Genomic DNA, 21291 nt, shown 5'->3' with positions numbered 1-21291 from the left:
CGTATGGCATCATGTAATGGAAATTACATGCGAGTACCTCAAGTTTGTCATATCAAGTTTTACTCAATCTAACATTAGTGAATGGATAACTTAGACTTACCGCGGTGTCCTTTCCCTTCTTTCTGTTTGACGTTGGCATAATGGCAACACACAGTGTATAATATACATATATTATTTTTAATATTAAAACAAGTCTACAGATTCAATTCATTCAAATATCTTCATGTGGAAAAGACTTCCGAGTGTTTTCGTATCTGCGCTCCAGCGCCCCCTGGCGGCCTGGAGGCCGCAAAACTAAAACTCCCGCGGTCAATGAACACCATTCAAAAGCCCACTCGGATTATTCACACATTAAGGTTAACTTCGTGTGAGTACAATGGTACAACGCGTGACTGGGACTCGATTACACATGTTGTTGTAAATGTAACATATCTTGTTTTCGGCTGATAAAAAGAAAAGATAAAAGCGAGTCTACATTAGTAAATTTAGAAAAAGAACAATGTAAAAACGTGAAGTCACTGAATCGACCGTTGCGGTCTGATTTGACAATGCGACACTCAGTGCGCATGCGCCAATTTACAGGAAGTATTAACCTTTTCGTTTTACCAGCTGATAGCCAAATTGTCAACAGTCAAGCTTGCCATACGTGCGCTGCTGAAACGACAATTAATAAGGTGAATATTCTTACATTTTCCTCTTTGCAGCTGTATGCCATTTAGACCGACTTACTGGCATTTTCGTGTTTAATTGGGCGTCGAAATATGAATTCAGTTTTGTCTCGTCCCAAGTGAGTGCGGTGTCCCGTTAGCACATAACGCAACATGATAAAGAAAGGATTGGTGATGTGATAACGTTTACTGAAGGGAGTAACTTGAACGTTTCGTGGGTGACATCATGCAGCAATGCCACACGCTGTATAATGAGACGTCGAGGTCTGAACAATATGTGTCAAATGACCAGTTTGCTGCAGTGATGGATGTTTCAGCATCGGTGTCGATGGGAGGCAGCAAATTTGAGACGCAGCATCCCAAGTTTATTTGCGGATAAACGGGACACTGCAAGCAACGGGGCATGTTTTAAAGCACTACTCTGAATCCGGGAGCACAGAGGAGACATTCAGGGCTGTTAAATGTCAAAGCCATGCAGCTGCAGAGGCAAGCGAGCTCTTCCTGCCAACACAAAACAAAACACTAACCCTAATGGTTTTTTTTTGTTGTTGTTGAGGAAGATAGAACACTGTACGGTGAGATGTGGACATCGAAGACATTCAGGGCTTGTAAATGTATAAATAAATGTGCAGTTGGATTGCAAACTTGCTATACCTTGAATTAATTCCATATCTGCAGCTCATGAAACTCTAATCTTTGGAGTTTCTTGGCGCCCTGGAGGAGGCGAGAAGATGCATTGAAAACAAATGTGTGTCTGAGGAAAGCCATGACAAAATGTTTCAATGCTTCATTTATACAGAGGTGAAGACATCTTCAGCGAGAATTGACTACAATCGGGGTGGAAAAATAGGCAGCGCAAGTGACTGACCCATCCCAGAAGCACCTATCTCCCCCCCAGGGAGGAGGCTCACCCTCCTGTCCCCCCCTCACGCTCCCCGACCCCTCGCTGCCGGCGTCTCCTACGCGGGTCCAGTATGAGCTCCAGAGGGAGTGGAGGCCGCACCAACGGCACACTACCACAGACCAAGATCTGCCAGTTCAAGTTGGTGCTGCTGGGCGACATGGCCGTGGGCAAGTCCAGCCTGGTGCTGCGCTTCGTCAAGGGCCAGTTCGACGAGTTCCAGGAGACGACCATCGGAGGTGAGTGCGGGACGGCGTGTGTTGGGTTTTGGAATGATCGTCGGGGTGTTTTAAGGGCGACTGTGGCTAAGTGGTGAGCAGGATCGTCTTTCAATCAAGAGGATCGGCGGCTCCGCTAGCCCATGTCGATGTGTCCTCGAGCAAAACACTTAACCGCATTGTAACCTGTCACTTCCCTTTTTCCCTTTCCCAGCTGCGTTCCTGGCTCAGTCGGTTTGTCTCGACGACACCACGGTGAAGTTTGAGATCTGGGACACGGCGGGACAGGAGCGATACCACAGCCTGGCTCCCATGTACTACCGCGGCGCTCAGGCCGCCATCGTCGTCTTTGACATCACCAAGCCGGTACAGTGCGAACAGATTGCAATCGCTACTTGTACTTGTACTCCGTGACCTCTGTCATCATTGCCTGGTAATTGCACGTGTCTGCGACGTGCGTTGGTGGTTAATCTGACCTTTGGCGCCCGTGCTGGTTTGCAGGAGACCTTCGAGAGAGCCAAGGCCTGGGTGAAGGAGCTGCAAAGGCAGGCCAGTCCGAACATTGTCATCGCTCTGGCCGGGAACAAGGCCGACCTGGCGGAGAGGAGGCTCGTGGAGTATGAGGTAAGCAAGCAGATTGTTGGGCTGGAACCGAGCTAGTATCTGCTGACGACAGGTAATGGATGTTATGAGTACTTAGCATTGGCACGATGGGGTCTGTAAATAGCCTGAGTCATGTGTGAGGCTGGAATGATGCTGGAGGACGGCGTCAATGCTTTTTTTTAAAAATGAAATTGAACTTCCTCATGCTTGTGTACTTAACTACAAAAAGATTAGATACTAGGGAACAAGGATCAGTTAATCAGACAGTTATTATCATACCTATTTGGCTGTATTCAAATCCTGGTGCTAAAGTCCTGCTGAGTCAGCAGCGGCTGAAACATGAACCTTATTCGTTGCAGAAGCTGCATGTCTCACACTTGTAGATAAAACACGGTTGTTCTTTTAATCTTTAGGCTTTTGTGTGTGTGTGTGTGTGTGTGTGTGTGTGTGTGTGTTGCATTTTGTTTAAATTACCTCTGATGTTTCATTTCTTTGTGTGTTGGAAAAGGACGCACAGACATATTCCGAAGACACCGGCTTGCTCTTCATGGAGACCTCTGCCAAGACGGCTATGAACGTCAACGAGCTCTTCCTGGCCATCGGTGAGTCGGCTTTCATTTACAGCAGGAAGAAAAACAAGACGTGTGTTTCAGAAGAGTGGAAAAAGTGTGTATATTAAGCCACGAGTCACCGAACAAGAGATAGCATGTTTGCAGCGCAGGATTCTGGAGCCAAGAATCCTTAAAGGATTCCCAGACATTGAGAGATGTGACGAATACACATTTTCAGTGTTAAGTCTCTGATGAACAAAATGAAGCACGTGCATCCCATGAACACTTCATGTTGAGCTAAACAGACGATTTCTTTAATTTGCATGCATCTATGATAATCTTTCACTTTTTTGGGGTGTTGATCTGACTCCAGATGATACAGGAATTAAAAAAAGGAACAAATCCTTTTTAGTTTTTTATGATCTAGCTGGATACATTCACTCTCCGACGTCTCTCTAGTTACAAAGTATGTTGTTTTTTCCCCCTATGTCAAAATATTTCTTTGTCTTTGTAGCAAAAAAGATGCCAAAAACAGACACCCAAAACCCCACACACGCAGCGCGACACCGGGGGGTCAACCTCCAGGACCCGGACGCACACTCCACCCGAGCCTGCTGCGGTGGGAACTAGACCTCCACCAGTATTCCACCATCCGCACCACCGCCACCGCCCTTCAACCATCCCTCCTCCAACTCAAAGGAGCTGGGAACACAGCGTCCACTCACAACCCCTCACCCTCCATGCATCCTCCTGTCAGAGGAGAGAATAAAAGGAAAAGGAAGAGCAAACCGAGTCGGAGGAGGAGGAAGACCCAAAAAAAATGTTCCTGCATCTGTGTCCCTCGTCCGACGACGACGGCGTTTGGGGGGAAAAGTACGAAGAAAGTGGAAGACGGTGGCAAGCCTGTTGTAGTATTTGGCACATTTGTGAAGTTTCTTTCCTGGTCATTCTGACTTGCATCACTTCAGTCACAGTCCTGATCGCGTGGCGAGCGGCGTAGTAAGAAGAGAGAGAGAGAGAAGAGAAAAGGGCCCAGACATGAAACAAAAGAAGCCACATTCTGAGGTTGTGACTGCTTTCCTCTTCTACTTTTGCCAGAGCTCGCACCCGCTTGCTTTGCCTCCTCCTAAAGACCCCCGAGCCACTCGACCCCCGCTGTGAATAATGCCACGTAACGTACTCCTGGAATGGTCCCGTCGTTTGTAATCCTCTCCCCCTTCTCCCCCGACCCGCCATGAAAACCCACGGCACGTTTTTTGCTGAGCATAACTCCATTTGTACGTATTTATTGTCCCGTTGTTTTGACTCCTCCCACTCGCGTTTCTCTAACCTTTACAAAACTGGCTGACTTCACATCGTGCGTGTCTCTCATTGCTACGACTTGTTTAACGAAAAGGTTGCTGAAGTGCCGTGTTCCTAAAAATATTTCGGGTTTTTAACGCTTCAGTGTGAAGCGCCATTACGGACTTGATCTGGTGTGTGTGTGTGTGTGTGTGTGTGTGTGTGTGTGTGTGTGTGTGTGTGTGTGTGTGTGTGTGTGTGTGTGTGTGTGTGTGTGTGTGTGTGTGTGTGTGTGTGTGTGTGTGTGTGTGTGTGTGTGTGTGTGTGTGTGTGTGTGGTCACATGACTTTATTATTATTATGTATGAGCAGTAAACTGTTGACTAACTACATATGTAGCAGAGAACTTATCCCGCAAACGCAAAGAAATTAATACTGCATCAAAAACAACTTAGTAAATCTCTTTATTTAATTAATAAAAAGCTTAATCTCACTTTTTGATCATTACGTTGAGCGATGGTGTGAATTGTAGGAGCAGGAAATAAATCAAATAAATTATTGGCTTCAGATAAGTGATATATTGAGGAAGGAAGGAGATTTCTAATAAACCCGTGTGATGCCCTCGAGGAGAAAATGTGCCCATGTTGTGTTTATCGTGTCTCATCTGTCCTTCTGTTGTTGCTGAAACAGTTTCACTTATTCATTTCACTCTGGTTGCTGTTAGAGGCTGAAGACGATGGAGTGAATTGATGAAAACGCACACACAAAAAAAAACAAAGTGCCTATTCCCGGGTTTCTTTTTTTCTGTGAATCATGTCTTGTGTGCTTCGTAGGCAAAAGTGCAGGAACATCCGTCGTCTCCCCGACGCTGGCTTGTGCTCTCAACCAATAGCGTGGCACCGTGTCGTTAGGCTAAACTGTATCGGCTCTTTGTGTGGATGTAACGAGACCTTGTTGAATACACTGTATGTTGTCTATTGTCTGAATTCTCATGAAAGTGTTTGATTTTAGCAGAGCACACCTGTGAACCTGGAATAGATCGTTTAAAAAAAAAAAAAGGACTCTAAATGTTATAAATCGGTTGGATTTTAAACTCATTTTGGTGTCCAGGAGAATCTTTTTGTTCCCATTCACAACCAGTCACACTGATCATAAGCATGGTTAAAGGTCTCAAAACATTGTTTAAAAATGACAATGCCATTCCCCCAGAAATGTTCAAATACATCGTGTTCAATAAAGCTGTGAATTGCACCTTGAGTGCAGGACGCTGGTCGCTTTTCTTTCACTTGCCTCGCGGTTCTGACGAAGTGAAACAAAAGACATTAACGGACACAATTGATGAGAAGTTCCCCTTTGGGAGTTTGCGACGTGGTTGCACGATGCCGTATGATGTCATCAGTTCATTTAAAAACCAAAACGGGTGTTTTCATTTCTCAGCTTCTTTACTCTTTAAACGATGCGTACAAAAAATAGTTTAACAAGGATCTGTCAGTCTGCTTTTAGGGCGTTTTCTTGAAGCCACACGTCTGTTTTCTCTGTATAATAAAAAGGCAGAAAGTAGATACAAAACGTCATACGAAGTTTTACAAATCAATAAAACCCAAGTGTTGTACACCCTCGTTACAAATGGTATGAAATGAGTCCTCACTTTTTGGCCTGACGCCCCCCCTGACCTCTAACCCTCACTCGTCCTCGTCGTCCTCCACTGTTGTATAGATGACCTGGTTTCTGCGTTTGATTCTGGGAGTTGTATCTTTGCTTCCAGGCGCCTCGGATTCGTCGCTGCTACGTTTCAGGGTAGCTAATGCTGAGGCGGCGGCGTCATCATCATCATCTTCGTCTGCTCCGACGCGAGAGCGAGCTGCTACCGCCGGGGTCGAGTGGGAGGGCGGCGGCAGGTTCATCAGGAGGGACAGATCACCGGGCGAGGCATCCGATTTTGGCGCGGGCAGAACCATTCGGCCGGGGGTGTGGACTTCACCGACAGGTCCGACAGAGAGATTCTCTCCACTTGCGGCTGATTTTGGGTTACAGCTGCCCTCCTCCTCGTCCTTTCCTTCTTCCTCTTCCTCCCACTCGTCCTCTATGGTGATCTCATCGGGATTATACGAACTCGACAACCCCGAGGTGTCGGTTGGGTACTCGCTGGGTTCGTCCGCGCTGTCGCCGTCGTCCTCGTCCCCTCTCGTGCCGACCTGAATTCTGCTCATGCTGCCGCCTCCCTGCAACGCGTGGGCGTAGAGGTCGGTGAGCCCCAGCGTGGCGCAGAGCTCGGTTGTCTGGGGGTTGGTGGTGCAGCTGGGGGAGGCGTGCGGCTTCGGCCTCTTGGGGTCGTAGGGTTGCACGGTCTGGCTGAAGTTGTCTGGGATGGCGAGGTCGCCGCTGAAATCCTCCACCACCTGCATCATCGCCGCCTCTGAAGGTCTGAAGTCCCACCTGACGGTGAAAGACGACGGCATGTGACAGAGTGTTTACGTGAACTGCAAGAGTGTTCGAGAGAACCGTCAATTTATTGACGATGCAAATTGATTTAACGTTTTTTTTAGCAGCAATCCAGAACACTATCTGTATCGAGCTCGTCTTACAAGATATTCAACTGAATATGAAAAAGAGACGAGCGACAAATTCTCAATAGCTGCGACTATGTACACACACACACGCTAAAAAATATATATTTTACGTGAGAGCTGACCCTGTAAGACGAACATGAAATTAGAAAAAAAACACTAAAAACATTTTCTTTGTATTTTAGTTTATATATAACAAATGGTCATCTATGAATGCTTTTGTCACAGCTATGTTGCTGCTTGAAAATGACAAAATAGTGATGCATGAAGCACTTTTGTGTCTTTTTTTACTTGGATGACCGTCTTGCATTTGCTCAGATTGTAGATGTATGCCTAAATGTCTGTGTACCGTTCGTGCAGGCCGTTGTTCTCAGGAGGGTTCCAGGGGTGCTGGTCGGTGCTTTGTAGATTGTTGGTGGTCTTCAGAATAGCGAGCCACTCTGGATCATACTCAAGACCCTCGGATGAACCCGGTCTCTCTGGAACATCCACAATCTGCAACACAAAGCGTACACATCTTCATTTAAAAACCATCGCCTCTACACCTTCATCTAGACGCTGACCTTTGTATATTTAACGACGCAACTCTCTCACCTGTAAGAATTCCCTGTAGGGCAGACATTTATCCAGGGAGAGGAACTTGGTCACACGTGGGGCAGCATTAGCTTTCGGCTAAAAACAAAAGTATTCACTGAGTTTGCGTAATACAGGACGTACCTAGAATTATTAAAGTCACTGTCTAAATTGTATCAGCGGCTAATACTGACAATAGCAGCAATGCAGCCAGTTGCAAAAGGCCGTCGCACTCACCGGATGCTGCTTGACAGCAGCAAATTTCACATGAAGATGTGCAGAGAACCAGTAGCTGGGCTGCAGGTGAGCGAGGAGCTCCTCGGCTGCAGGACTTCCCAGAGAGTTGGACTCCACTTCCTGACGCAAAAACTTCTTCTTCCTCAACAGGTCCGCTGTACATCCGTGGTGGTAGATCCCACGAGGCCAGTCGTGGCTCATGAAAATGTCTATGGGCATCTGGATCTTTGTGGATATAAAGATATATGAATATATATATATCGTTTAGATAAATAAAAAAGCTAGAATCTTTTGGGTTATATATGCAAGAGAACAAGTTGAATCTACATTTACCTGTTTCAGTTTGAATACCTCGATATTTCTGATGTGGTAGACACTTCGAAGTGTACTGGGATTGTATGGAGGGAATTCATGGTGACCTTCGAGAACACACATTTGTTATGAAACATACTGCAGAGTGTGTACATCTTAAGACAGTAAAAAAAATGTTTTTTTAAACACACCCCTTCTGTAGTCATGTGATTTAAAGATCCCAGATGCGCCACCGATTCTAATCCCTTTGTAGCGAACAACACCAGCATAACCTGAGGAAACAGAGGCCAGTCATGTCTGGGGATTAACACAGAAGACAGGTGGGCAGAATAATAACAATGTACCATCTGCTGGTCCCTACCCAGATAATAAATGTTGGGTGCTACCCAGCCGCCATACGGCAGCTCCTGCATGTGGTTGGAAGCCTCATGGTTCCCTCCGATGAAGATGGTCAGGACGGGAGCCTTCTTCTCACCAGAATAGTATCTGCGTCAAAGAGAGAGCAATATTAAAGTATGAAATGCTCTCACCCATATCTTGCACTTTGTTTTTTTAAAAGACAAAACAACCACAGAGAACTGACTTGTAGAAGGTCTGCATCGATCTGTACTTGAGCGGTATAGCCATACAGTTCATGTCTCCTTCATTTCGAGCCGCTTGGAAGTCTCCACAGCAAAGCAGCAGGTCCACCTTTATCGCTTCCTTCTTCTCCAGGAAGCCGATCGTCTCGTAGATCTTGTCCAGCTCTCCGTGGCAGCAGCCCTCTACTGCGATCTTCATGCTGCACAGACAGCTTATCCGCTAATTTCCAGATTAAAAAAACAAAACAATGAGAGTGAGGCCGTCAGCCTTCACACAGGGATTTGGAAGGCCGGCTTTTTAAAACAATCGTTCTGGGATCTGCGGGAACACAAAAAAAGAAGTTAAAAACATTGATGCTACTTCTTTTATTTAAAGGTTTGATAAGACAGCGATCATAAGGATTTTATGGGAGTCAAAGAACTTGAATTGCTTAACAACAGTTTTGTCAATGTGTTGACATAGTTTTTATTGCTATGAATACTAACGATCAGTTGTTAAAATTGGAAGACGCCCCTTTTTAATAAGAGTGAGCATAAAAGCAGACAGTGTTGTGTTTCATCTTTGTGGGAGGGGGGCAAAACTGCACGTGACCACTTTTATACAAATTTTATTTTCAGCGATGCACCTGACATTAGGGCAAACTTACTAAACGTGCACATTGTAATTATTTTATATATGTGATTTCAAAAGGAAATGCTGCTACTTTTATTTGGCCCAACATGCGTGTCCATAACATGCTCGCGAAGGCTCCGCACTTAGCGTTAGACCAGCAGTGACCCGTGTTTCTCACAAGTATACAAACAAAACCAAGACACCAGAAATCAAACAGAGTACTTACGGCGACGGGTGAATAACTGAAGAGTATTCTCGTCGCGTTTTATACGCCGTAAAGTTACAAACGTGTACTGAACACCATGTTTATGTCACGGGTAAACAGGAGACGCTACAGAATGAATTTTCCCACCTTCCGGTAACCGATTACGCGCATGCGCAAGACGTCACCGACTTGAGGAAAAACTACTTTCTATATTCAGCCGCAGATTCCACACAAAAAAAGTGGAACACCTTTTTCGTTAGACACTTAATGTTAAGTATGTATATGGGATAATGTATATATGCTAAACAGTCTGTGTGTTTTGTTCATGTATATATATAAATATTACATGTTTCTAATGGGTGAAGTTTTTTTTTATTGAATCTAACTCAATGAGACATCACCTACGTCACATTTATAAACACAATTTACCTCATTGACAAATCCAGTGTCTGACAGATAGCTCGCCAAGTTAGCGGCGTTGTTGTTGTTTTTTGTTGCACATCGGCTGCGAGTGTTTGCAACTGAGCCTCACAAGAGGAATATACGGTTATCTGTTGTTTAATTTATTTAAACTCCAGTGAGGAGCGGGTGTAATTCTGATTGTAGTTTTTTTTTAAGCCGCTTGCAGCTGCTCTGAGGGGGGGGGGGGGGCGGAGTGTCTGCAAAGTGCTGCGCCGATTGGGGCGCTCGATCAGGGGGGGAAGAGAGATGGCGTGCTTGTTGGAGGCCCCTCTCCGCATCAGTGTGCTGTCTGTGAGTGTCACTCTCCTACTTTCAAATAGTGTTGATTTAACCCACAATGATGCGAACTCCAAAAGTGCGAGGCTCGATTCATTCGATCGTTTTTTTTTACGAAGAAGCTCTGAGCTGTCAAACTATAAAGGGGGTTATGTCTTCTGTTAGCCTGCAAGCTAAATTCAGGGCTTTGCAACACGCAGCGGTCCGCTTTACGTAGCCATTGGTGGGAACGTGAGTTTTTGTCACCCTGACCTCCCCGCGCAGGGCGGGGACGGTCTGAACACACAACCGACGTGGCCTGTCGTCCCCGTCGGCGTGTGACGGGAACCAAATCGAACGAATGAAGCTACCTGTCAGTGTCCCTCGAAGTTAGCTTGCTCAGAGTTAGCTGGTTAGCTAGCTTAGCTAAAAGTGAGAGTGCTGTCACTCCCAAAATACGTTCGTTGGGGGACTTGGCTTGTTTTTTCCCAACCAAACGTGTTATTTAACCGCAGCTCGCTGATTACAACAGCAAACGTAACATCGTTAAGCCAACTGTCGTTATGTGCACCAAGTAACGTGGCTAATCACTAGCACACGGTTAAGCTAGTAAAGCTAACGAAACTCACTGATTGTCTACTTCTTGAGGAGTTTTCTGCTGGGTAAAATGAGCTCTGCCAGCAGCCGAATTCTTGCAATTCATTTTATTATGGCATTGCATATTATTCTTGCAGGTGACAATGACTGTCGGGTGTAATTTTAGTGAAGTTAACGTAAAATAAGTAGCTAAAACGAGCATGCTATGACAGTGAAACGCCCCCATCCAGCAAAGAGACTATAGGGGCACTACACTTGCTTAATAATATTATGTTTTATATCATTATATTGATTAGATATAATGCATACGCATTGGAACGCCTATGACTCTTTTGCAATTGTTTACTCAGTTATTAAATTAATTAAATTGGATTGACATTGGGCCTAAATAATATATTTTACTGCATTTAAAAACTGCATTTAATATTTCCATTTTGAATAGTATATTATTATACCACATTAAACATAGCTGGATTTATGCAGGATTGCAGTTATTTCCATGAAAAGTAAAAGGAAACAACACAAATCCCATTGTGAGTCTAAATACTTTGTGAATTAGAGAATAGTCAGTAAATCAAAGACAGTTTTATGTCGGTATATATTGTGCTGAACACTGTGTCAGCAGCGTGCAGTCACCAAAAGGATAATACAGCAGCAGCTGTGTTGTTGGCTGGATGAGGTTTGCTCCTCTGGTTTCATGTGGAAAGTTCTGGTTAAAGCTGTCAATGATATAAACTCAGTTTTCTGGTGTCACATGTAGCCACTGGGTGCCCTATTGAATAACCTTTAAGGGTGACACATGCTGCTGTATGTGTCACCAGTGTGTATGACTGTGGGTTTATCAAGGCTAGGTTTATTGTTTTTGGTTTATAAAAAACTCTTTTTAGTTCTTTTAATGCTTGCTATTCTTCCAGATTATGTTGCCATATATTGCCACAGACTCTCTCTCAGTGGTTCAACTTCAATGTGTCGTTCAATTGACCTTAAAATGTATGAAAGGCCATTAAGTATGTAAAAAAAAAAAAAAAGTGGGTGTGTCTGTCTGTGTGTTTCTGTGTGAGAGAGAGAGCAAAATTAAATCGGATTAACTTTCTTACAAGACAGCCCTAGCTTGAAAATGTGTTTTTACATTTTGGCACTAATGTTTCTGTTTCTATTTGTGCTCATGCAGGAAGTCACTGCCACTAGTCGCCATTATGTTGACCGACTGTTTGACCCCGACCCACAGAAAGTGCTACAGGGAGTCATGTAAGTCCAGCAGCGTGTGTGTGTGTGTGCGTGCAGTGTGTGTGAGTGCTTTTTATTCTACTGATATCATTCTAATGTTGTTATTAGGCCAGTGTATTGCACCACAGCCTTTGGCTTTAGGCTTTTTTTTTCTTTTTTTTTAAATTGAGTTCCTGTGCTGAAAGGCATTGTTTGAGTGAGCATGACCTCTATGTTTACATGATCAGGCTTTCATGTGACAGTGTATTTCAAAATGCATTTCACTCATCAGTGTGACATCATCTCTCTCTCTCGCTCTTTCTCTTTCTCTTTCTCTGTCTCTGTCTCAATCGCTATTTTTAACTTCTGAAGAGACTAGCTCTGGTTACGGCTCGTAGCGCTCCACTAGCCGAGCACCTGACCGACTTGACTGCCTGCTCCAGCTGTACTTTTCCATTAGCCTTGCTCACCTGCTATATGATATCACCCCGGGGCTGCTTGCAGAGCAGAAGAAACACTGCATAGAAACACATGTGCAAGTGCATCCAAATGAACTGGCTCAATGTTTTGTCCTACAACAATATGTTGTAACAACATCTGCTTGAAACCTTCACTGTTTGGAAACGTCTGCCTGCCGTCTTTTATGATCTCTTTCATGACCTCTTATATGACCTCTGCTGACAATCCCTCAACAAGCTGATGACCGTTCGCTGAACTTCTATTATTGAAAGACACAACTGTTTAAATACTCATTTAATGGAACGTAATGTGCCGTAATCAAAGCATGTTTGTTACTTTTAGAATAATAGCGTTTTTATTCCAAATTTGTAGTGTCATTTTTTGTAAAGTCGCACCGACGGATCCGAGGTGTAAAGTTATGAAAAATAATCGCCAGATTGTTGCTCAGAGGGTCCCACTGTAACCTGTAATATCAGAATAGTATAACACATTTTTCGGTTCCCAGATTGTAACCTCTTTTATTCCCTAACTACACATATTGTACACATGAACACAATACATGTACAACAAAATTAATCTGTACATTGGGGATGAAATATGCTGTATGTTTAAAAACTTTCGCGATTGAGAGCAATTATGTCTCGGTTGCCTCAAGTGGATCACCTAGAATGATCCTCATCTGTGTGTTTCATGTCCGACTTCACAGCGACATGAAGAATGCCGTCATAGGAAACAACAAGCAGAAGGCCAATCTGATTGTCCTCGGAGCTGTGCCGAGGTACGTCTCTGCTCACCTTGCCACTTCCGCTCCTTCCTACGTTCGAAAATACAGACTGAATGATGTCCCAAAATCGTAAAAATGCATCGGAACTGAACGCTGCAGAGTGCAAGAGATGAACTATTATAGCATCGCCTCCATGGTGAACTGGCGTCCGTCCGCTTGGTTGCAGGTTACTTTACCTGCTCCAGCAGAGCTCGTCCAGCGCGGAGCTCCGGACCGAGTGTGCCGTGGTGCTGGGCAGCCTGGCCATGGGCACCGAGAACAACATCAAGTCCCTGGTGGACTGCCACATCATCCCTGCCCTTCTCCAAGGTTGGTACACACACGCATACTCGTGCGTGCTAATCCTTCCTGCAGAGGACAATGTCTTGGGTAAGACGGGGACCCCACACGGACACAACGTCTTGTGTTTTGCGCTCGCAGGTCTTCTGTGTCCGGACCTGATCTTCATCGAAGCTTGTCTCCGATGTCTCAGAACGGTCTTCATCAGTCCGGTCACTCCTGTGCAGCTACTCTATACTGTAGGTTGTCTTGTCCATGTCCTGCCTGCTATATATACACACACACACACACTTTACACGTACACGTTCTGTCTCTGCAAACACAGATATGATCAGCACAGTTTTCTGTAATTGAACAAGGCTAGTTCTAACTACTTCCCATCCTGTTTGGCGACGTGTTTTTTAGGACCCCACTGTGATTCCCCATTTAATGTCTCTACTGAGCCGCTCACAGAGAACCCAGGAGTACATCACACAGATCTTCTCCCACTGTTGTAAGGTATTTGTTGGTATTTGTTCACACACATACACACGAAACACAACGGAGTCCATCGCGCTTGTAGCCAGACCAGGATTCCCTGTTGATTGGCTGTTTGTTGTCTGCAGACCCCGGAGCACCAGACGGTTCTTTTCAACCACGGCGCCATCCAGAACATTGCCCCTCTACTTATCTCACCCTCTTATAAGGTATGCGGCTGTCGCTCACTGAGTGTGTGTATTAGCACAGTATTTACATGATTGCATTAAACTGTGTCCATCATTGTCTCCCTCCAACCTCGTGCCTCTCCAGGTCCGGATGCAGGCGTTAAAGTGTTTCTCAGTCCTCGCCTACGAGAACACTCAGGTCTCCATGACGCTGGTGAATGGTGAGTCCTTCCTCTATCTTTCTGTTCCTTTTTCTCTCTCTTTTCCTCTTCTCTTTCCTCTACTAGCTTCACTTTTCAATCCCCCGTTTATCCACGTTTGTGTTGCCACAGTGCTGGTGGAAGGCGAGCTGCTCTCTCAGGTATTTGTCCGAATGATGCAAAGGGATCGACCCATTGAAATGCAACTAACCGCAGCCAAATGGTGAGTGAGATGGAACTGATTCCATCGATAAGAACTACATTTCCCCCCCTGTACTTCTTCATGGAGCGTGACGTCCTGCCCCTTCTGTCCCAGCCTAACGTACATGTGTCGAGCGGGTGCCATCAAGACAGACGACAGCTGCATAGTCCTAAAGGTCAGGCTTTTTTTATTTTTTTAATAGAGGCCTCTGCTATTTATTCTAATAAACCTTTGGCACTTTATTTAACTTCCTGCTTTCCACCCAGACGTTGCCGTGCCTCGTGCGGATGTGCAGTAAAGAGCATTTGCTGGAGGAGAGGGTGGAGGGGGCGGAGACGCTGGCCTACCTGATGGAGCCCGACGTGGAGCTGCAGAGGATCGCGAGCACCACCGACCACCTGGTGGCCATGCTGGCCGACTACTTCAAATACCCCAGCTCCGTGTCCGCCATCACGGACATCAAGAGGGTGGGTCAGGGGGCCCGGAGCCGGTCATGTGACGAGCCAAGTGGAGAGCGTTTTAAAGTGTGTGTGTGTGTGCGCTTGTGCTCGGGCTAACAAGACTAGTAGGCTACGTTGAGCTCAATGCTAATGTCAGCATGCTAACATGCTTGGGTATAAAGTTTATACTCTGCTAAGGTCGGTGGGAAAGTCATCCGTGTCGCAGGTTTTTCAGTCCGGACCAAAGTGTTGTGACAAACCTTTTTTTTTTTTTAGTTTGTAAATTTGTTTTCTTGATTTTCTACAGTTTTTATCCCACCAGGGAAGAGGATCACACATGTCTGCGGAGAATTACAGATTGAAATTTGAAACCTCATTTCCAAACCGACCCAATGTAGAGTTACAGGTTATGGACTTTATACCTTTAGGTACATTCGAATACATTGAAGTGGCGGACATAATATCAAAAAAATATTTGCATTAGTTGATCTTCAAATAATGAAGTGAAAGATATAAACTGAGTAAATTATTTTTGCTCAGACTTCGGCCAGTTTAGTTATGCTAATGATCTACGACCCCAGTAATCCTGAGTGTGTCTGAATGTAGTCGTTTGTGGTTTTTTGTTTCCCAGAAACTAAAAAGTGATTCTAATTATGAATGCGTGCTTTTAAAAAAAAAAAAAAATCTAAATAGTTTGACATTTACCAACTGGAAAGATATGATCCTTTTTTTTCTCCCCCTTATGAAAAAGCTGTGCGACTTGTTGACGTTAAGCACCAGTTTACGTTCTGCTCTGTCGTCTGCAGCTGGATCACGACCTGAAGCACGCACACGAGCTGAGGCAAGCTGCTTTCAAACTCTACGCCTCGCTGGGCTCCAACGACGAGGACATTCGCAAAAAGGTGACCTTTTGCCTCGGGTGTGTTTTTAAAAAAAAAAAAAAAAAAATTATATTGTAATCTATCCTCTCCTTTGTCCCGTCTTCAGATCACAGAGACGGAGAACATGATGGATCGGATAGTCAGCGGCCTATCAGAATCCAGCATTAAAGTCCGCTTAGCCGCCGTCAGGTACGATCTGCCTGTACCAACATCCCTCTAATGTGATTTCATAACGGAGAGTATTACTTTTTAATGTGTGTATATCCTCTGTGAGCTGTCTAAATAATGTACACAACCCCGTTAGCATGCACGTGTCTTTTTAACATGCTAGTGGGAGGGATATTGAAGTTTCTAATTCAGGTTTTTGCAGAATTCTACGCAGACATTGGAAGTGGATGATGTATTAATCCATCATTTTTTTCACATTTTCAACTTGTGCAAATTGCCGCTCGGCTGTGCCTGACCTCCCCTCTGCGGTGGTTCATGTTTGTGTCTCTCAGGTGTCTTCACAGTCTCTCGCGGTCGGTGCAGCAGCTGAGGACGAGCTTCCACGACCACGCCGTGTGGAAGCCCCTCATGAAGGTCAGCGGAGCGCCGTGCAGCTAAATAAACTTTATGTGTGTGCTTTTATAAACGCATGCTGACAGATGTGGTGTCGTCGTTGTACGCAGCTGTTGCAGAACGCTCCGGATGAGGTCCTGGTCATGGCTTCCTCCACACTATGCAATCTACTACTGGAGTTCTCCCCCAGCAAAGAGGTACGCGCACTCGCACTCGCGCACATGTCAAGAGAGCAGGCTGTTACTTTATTGCTGAGTCCACTTGTGTGTGTGTGTGTGTGTGTGTGTGTGTGTGTGTGTGTGTGTGTGTGTGTGTGTGTGTGTGTGTCTGTGTGTGTGGCTCTGCAGCCCATCCTGGAGTCGGGGGTGATCGAGTTACTATGCAGTCTGACCCAGAGTGACAGTCCTGCACTGAGGGTCAATGGGATCTGGGCTCTGATGGTGAGAAGAGGGGTTTCTGTTTTTACACTTCTTAGCTTCTTACAGATTAAATCTGTGCTTTTTAGGACTGCATGTAAAGAAAACAATTTTTTCTTAATTTTCTCTCTGTGTTGTGTTTAAAGTTAGATAAATATATATATATATATATATATATATATATATATATATATATATATATATATATATATATATATATATATATATATATATATATTATGTGTTAAAGTATATTAAACATATATATATTAAAATATATATTTAAAAAATAAATAATTGGAAAATCCCCTAAAAATATATATACATATAAATGTTTTGTATGTACTTGAATATGACATACAAGGATCAGAGAACAAGCATTGACATTGTTTTGTGTGTGTTCATCAGTTTACACTAGTAAGGAAACAAATAACAGGAAATTGAAGCAAACAAATTAAATAAAAGTTTAAAAATATAAATATATATAAAAAATATTGAATCAAAACCACCCACAAACCCACTTTTTACGTGTGTGCATGTGTGTGTGTAGAACATGGCGTTCCAGGCGGATCAGAAGGTGAAGGTGGAGATCGTTCGGGGTTTGGGGACAGAACAGTTGTTCCGCCTGCTATCGGACCCCGACACCAACGTGCTGATGAAGACCCTCGGTTTGCTGCGCAATCTGCTGTCCACACGCCCAGTGAGAGACACACACACACACACACACACACGCACACACACGGGATAACAAGCATTCCTTAAATTCCTTGTGTCGATACAGTTTGGACATTTAGCAGAGTTGTATTTCAGGAATGTTGCTGCGTTCCCAACATTCAAGAACTCCACATAACATTTATTCTCCCAGAACCAGATTCACTAGATCTCCATACACACTACGTCTACTGCAGTATGCCCAAAATACCAGGATGTCAAACTGCATCCCGTCACATTTGGACGCACGCGAGCCTGCGTACGCTTACTTTGCGATTCTGCCCCCAAATCCTCTGCACGCCAGATATGAGAGCAAGAGGGTCAAAGGTCAAGGTGCACTGTTATGCTGTAGTTTTACAGTGTTTTTTTTAAAAACTTTTCATTTCAAAAGGGTTTCCACTCCCCTGGTGCAGCCTCGTATGCTCCATACTTTATTACCCACTCTATAAATATTAATGCACATTGCATGCATGTTCTGAATTTGCATAGACTCTTCAGATATGTTAAATACAGCGTGCATACTGATTTTTTTTTTCTTTTTTCTTTCTTTGCACCCTTTCGACCGGCAGCACATCGACCAGATCATGAGTTCTCACGGGAAGCAGATCATGCAGGCGGTGACGCTCATCCTGGAGGCGGAGCACAGCGTAGAGGTGAAGGAGCAGGTGAGGCGCCCTCCCCAGAATTCACAGGAACGGGGGGGGGGGGGGAATCGCATTGCGGAGCAGCTTTAACATTACGCGAGTGAGAGTCTCCTTTTTCCCCCGGTTTGGGCCTGTCGAGTGGCGTCCGAGGACCCGGAAGCACTTTAGAAGTTCAGTTTCTGAAAGTAAATGTTCACGTAACAGCGCTGATGTAATGCTCTTTCTTTTTCTTATTTATTTATTCTTCATCCGTCAGACGCTGTGCATCCTCGCCAACATCGCTGACGGCAACACAGCCAAGGAACTCATCATGACCAATGATGACATGCTCCAGAAAATCAAGTACTACATGGTACGACAAGCCCTCCACTGTAGCGCAGCCTCGTCATCGGATCAAGTGTGTGTGTTGTTGTATGTTGTGTTTCCCTTCACTCTCGGCACATTGTGCGTTCTCATGGAGAGCAGATTGTGTCACGGAGCTTAACTTATCATCGATGTAGAGCAGTGACTTTTGAAAAAATGTCCAATTTTACTGAAATGGTCCCAAAAAATATAATTTAGTTACCGCAAAGGCGTCTGAGCCTGCAATACAGCGGCTGGCCCAGTAATGAAATACTCCTCCATGCCAGTAGGTGGCGCAGTAATGATCTACAATATATATGCTGCATTATGCTACAGTCGGACAGTTAGTACCTTTTTTTTTGGTAGTTTTTTTAGTGCCCAAAAAAGGTTGCAAGACACTGATGTAGAGAACGTGGCTCACACTGGTTCTTCACAGTTCATCTAGATTCATGCGCCCTCTGGCGCTTCGGACTGTAATAGAGTGTAACAGCGTATAAACGGCTCTGTATATATGTGGAAGCTCGATTATGAACTCTCGACTTCCTGTCGAGCGCTTGTGACTTGTGCTTTGAATCCTTTCGTTTCTGTCCAATCGTTCTGACGTCTGCTGTTCCCTGCAGGGCCACTCGAATGTGAAACTGCAGCTCGCTGCCACCTTCTGCATCTCAAATCTGATCTGGAACGAGGAGGACGGTAAGAGGCCGTAAACACAGGGGGGGGCGGGTTCAGAGGGATGTGAGGAAAAGCTGACGTTTTGTTGTGTCTTTTTCTGGTGAAAATGCTGTTTTTGTGTTGCTTTTTAAGCGCTAACTCCTCCTTAGCCGCGATGCTAACGTTTTGCTCGCTATGTTTCAGAGATTCATAAAAAACTAACCCGGTTGCCGCATGCTGATATGTTTCACCTGTCTTGGTCTCGGTTTACGAGGCTCAATGTGTTTTTTTTATATTGTACAGTTTCTGGTGCTTTCAGAAACACAAGTAATTGGTTTTTCGTCCCATCTTTCAGTTCAAGCAGTGGTCAACAGCGACTGTGCCCACAAAGGTCAGCACAGCTCAGGTCAAAGTCACACAAATTTCAACTTTCTTTTTTCGACAAAGTGAAGTCTGTTTTTTTTTTCTTCTACAAAACACTCAGATGATGGTGCTCTGAATTGCTTAAACAAAATAACAAAAGCCATTAATTCCTTTTTTTATTTTTTTTGGAAAAGGAGTTTTAGTTTTAGTCTCTTCCGTTGATCCGCATGAATGATTCCTCTCTCTCCTCGTCGTGTGCTCTCAGGTTCTCAGGAACGTCAGGACAAGCTGAGGGAGATGGGCTTTGTGGACATCCTGCACAAACTCACCCAGGCCTCTGACCCCAACCTCTGTGACAGGTGAGAGGGTGAGGATTAGGGTGAGGGTTAGAGGGTTAGGATTAGGGTTAGCAGGTTAGAGGGTTAGGATTAGGGTGAGAGCTTGAGAGAGTGTGAGGGTTAGGGTGAGAGGGTGAGGGTTAGAGGGTGAGATTTGGAGCTTGAGGGTTAGGGAGTGAGGGTTAGGGGGTTAGAGGGTGAGGGTAGGAGGGGTTAGGGTTAAAAGGTTAGAGGGTTAAAAGGTTAGAGGGTTAAAAGGTTAGAGGGTTAAAAGGTTAGAGGGTTAGGCCAGGAGAGAGAACCATAAAACCCACAATGTCTCAACGAACAGCTGGTTGGACTGATTCTCTCTCACTCACTCACTCACTCACTCACTCACTCACTCACTCACTCACTCACTCACTCACTCACTCACTCACTCACTCACTCACTCACTCACTCACTCACTCTTTCTTTCTCTCTCTCTCAGGGCGAAGACGGCGATGCAGCAGTACCTCGCGTGACCACCGGGTGGAGGGATTCCAACCTGACTAACAATCTCCCGGGAGGACGCCTGCCGTCGGCGCTTTTGTTTTCTCGTTTGGTTTGAACCTTCGAGGCCGGTGTTGTTGCACAAAGACACCCACCTGGACCTGTGGCTGGCCTCCTGTCACCCCCACCCGCCCCCACCCGCCTCCTAACACCACCTCAACACTTGAGCTCAGACCCTCATCATGGAGACTTTGTGGTTGTTGGGAAATCAACGGTTTAGGAGGTTGTTGTTTTTTTTTCATTCTCCATCAATGAAGTGGTTTTCAAATCTTTTTTTTTCTCCTTTTTTGGGACTTTGTGATGTTATTTTTCCTTTTTTTCTCGTTGTTGGAGTGCGTGCAGCCTGAGAGCAGCGGCGCCTCGCAGCGCCCGGACTCCCGACCTCGCGGAGCTTCTGCTCTGAGACGCGACCGCGAGGTTTGACTCTCGAGCCGGGCGGTGCCGGTTTCCTATTTTATTTTTAATTAATATTACTACTCATGTTTTCCTTTTTTTTTTTTTTTTGGAAAGGCGTCGCAAGCAAGGACACATTTGGAAGAAAAAAAAACACTGACTGCCTATTTTGAAATTTTGGGTGTTTTTTTTCCTCTTTTTTTGTGGATACATACCTCGTAAATATATAAATATATATAAATATAAACATAAAATATATATTTTTGGATTTTCATTTTCCCCTGACCCTCTGTTGGTTTGCATTCATTCTCTCTGAACCGCGATGCTCGGCACAGTAGAGTCCAGTAGAGTCCAGTAGAGTCGCTGCTGTGTGACTCCAGGAGGTCACATGGTCTCTGCAGGTGAATACGGAGAAGAAATTAATTTACTATTGATCTATTGATTTTATTCTTTCCTCCTCCTCTCACTTCTGTCCGACATCCTTATAATCCCAATGGGACATGTAGTTCCAGAGTGCTAACTCTGACGTGTGTGTGTGTGTGTGTGTGCGCGTGTGTGTGTGTGAGAGAGTGTGAAGCCTTAAATGATGTTAGTGAGAGATCCTTTTTATTTTACTGAAGTGT

General features: G+C 44.9%; 3 protein-coding genes across 5 annotated transcripts; 2 read left to right on the top strand and 1 right to left on the bottom strand.

Annotated features, from left to right (window-relative positions):
• Positions 1–581: 581 nt before the first annotated feature.
• rab5b (RAB5B, member RAS oncogene family) lies at positions 582–4855 on the top strand. Its single transcript, XM_068572049.1, has 6 exons — positions 582–674; positions 1468–1808; positions 2002–2153; positions 2289–2411; positions 2899–2992; positions 3456–4855. The coding sequence occupies exons 2-6, from the start codon at positions 1643–1645 to the stop codon at positions 3569–3571; spliced, it is 651 nt and encodes a 216-aa protein (XP_068428150.1). The 5' UTR covers positions 582–674; positions 1468–1642; the 3' UTR covers positions 3572–4855.
• On the bottom strand, positions 4736–9467 carry dbr1 (debranching RNA lariats 1). The gene is made up of 9 exons (XM_068572048.1): positions 9331–9467; positions 8494–8810; positions 8272–8396; positions 8102–8182; positions 7932–8017; positions 7599–7823; positions 7383–7460; positions 7138–7283; positions 4736–6657 (listed from the first exon to the last, which is right to left on the bottom strand). The coding sequence occupies exons 2-9, from the start codon at positions 8688–8690 to the stop codon at positions 5904–5906; spliced, it is 1692 nt and encodes a 563-aa protein (XP_068428149.1). The 5' UTR covers positions 8691–8810; positions 9331–9467; the 3' UTR covers positions 4736–5903.
• A 529-nt stretch (positions 9468–9996) lies between these two features.
• Positions 9997–20953, top strand: armc8 (armadillo repeat containing 8). 3 transcript variants are annotated; one of them, XM_068572901.1, is made up of 23 exons: positions 9997–10062; positions 11795–11871; positions 12995–13066; positions 13239–13381; positions 13493–13590; positions 13757–13849; positions 13957–14037; positions 14141–14216; positions 14328–14418; positions 14512–14572; positions 14664–14864; positions 15644–15739; positions 15825–15907; positions 16219–16300; positions 16390–16476; positions 16627–16719; positions 17246–17395; positions 17976–18071; positions 18307–18402; positions 19013–19085; positions 19399–19434; positions 19672–19765; positions 20214–20953. In XM_068572901.1, exons 1-23 carry the CDS (start codon positions 10018–10020, stop codon positions 20245–20247), a joined length of 2058 nt encoding a protein of 685 aa, XP_068429002.1. In that variant the 5' UTR covers positions 9997–10017; the 3' UTR covers positions 20248–20953. The 3 variants fall into 3 exon arrangements, with proteins under 3 accessions (XP_068429002.1, XP_068429001.1, XP_068429003.1); XM_068572900.1 differs by having other exon boundaries at positions 19399–19449; XM_068572902.1 differs by lacking the exon at positions 19399–19434.
• The last annotated feature ends 338 nt before the right edge of the window (positions 20954–21291 follow it).

Source organism: Clinocottus analis, unplaced genomic scaffold, assembly GCF_023055335.1.
Source record: "Clinocottus analis isolate CAN_PGR_092001 unplaced genomic scaffold, fCliAna1.0.p SCAF_12, whole genome shotgun sequence".
In the NCBI taxonomy this organism is placed as follows: domain Eukaryota; kingdom Metazoa; phylum Chordata; class Actinopteri; order Perciformes; family Cottidae; genus Clinocottus; species Clinocottus analis.
Note: the sequence above shows the minus strand (reverse complement) of the source record. Positions and strands in the feature narration are given on the sequence as shown.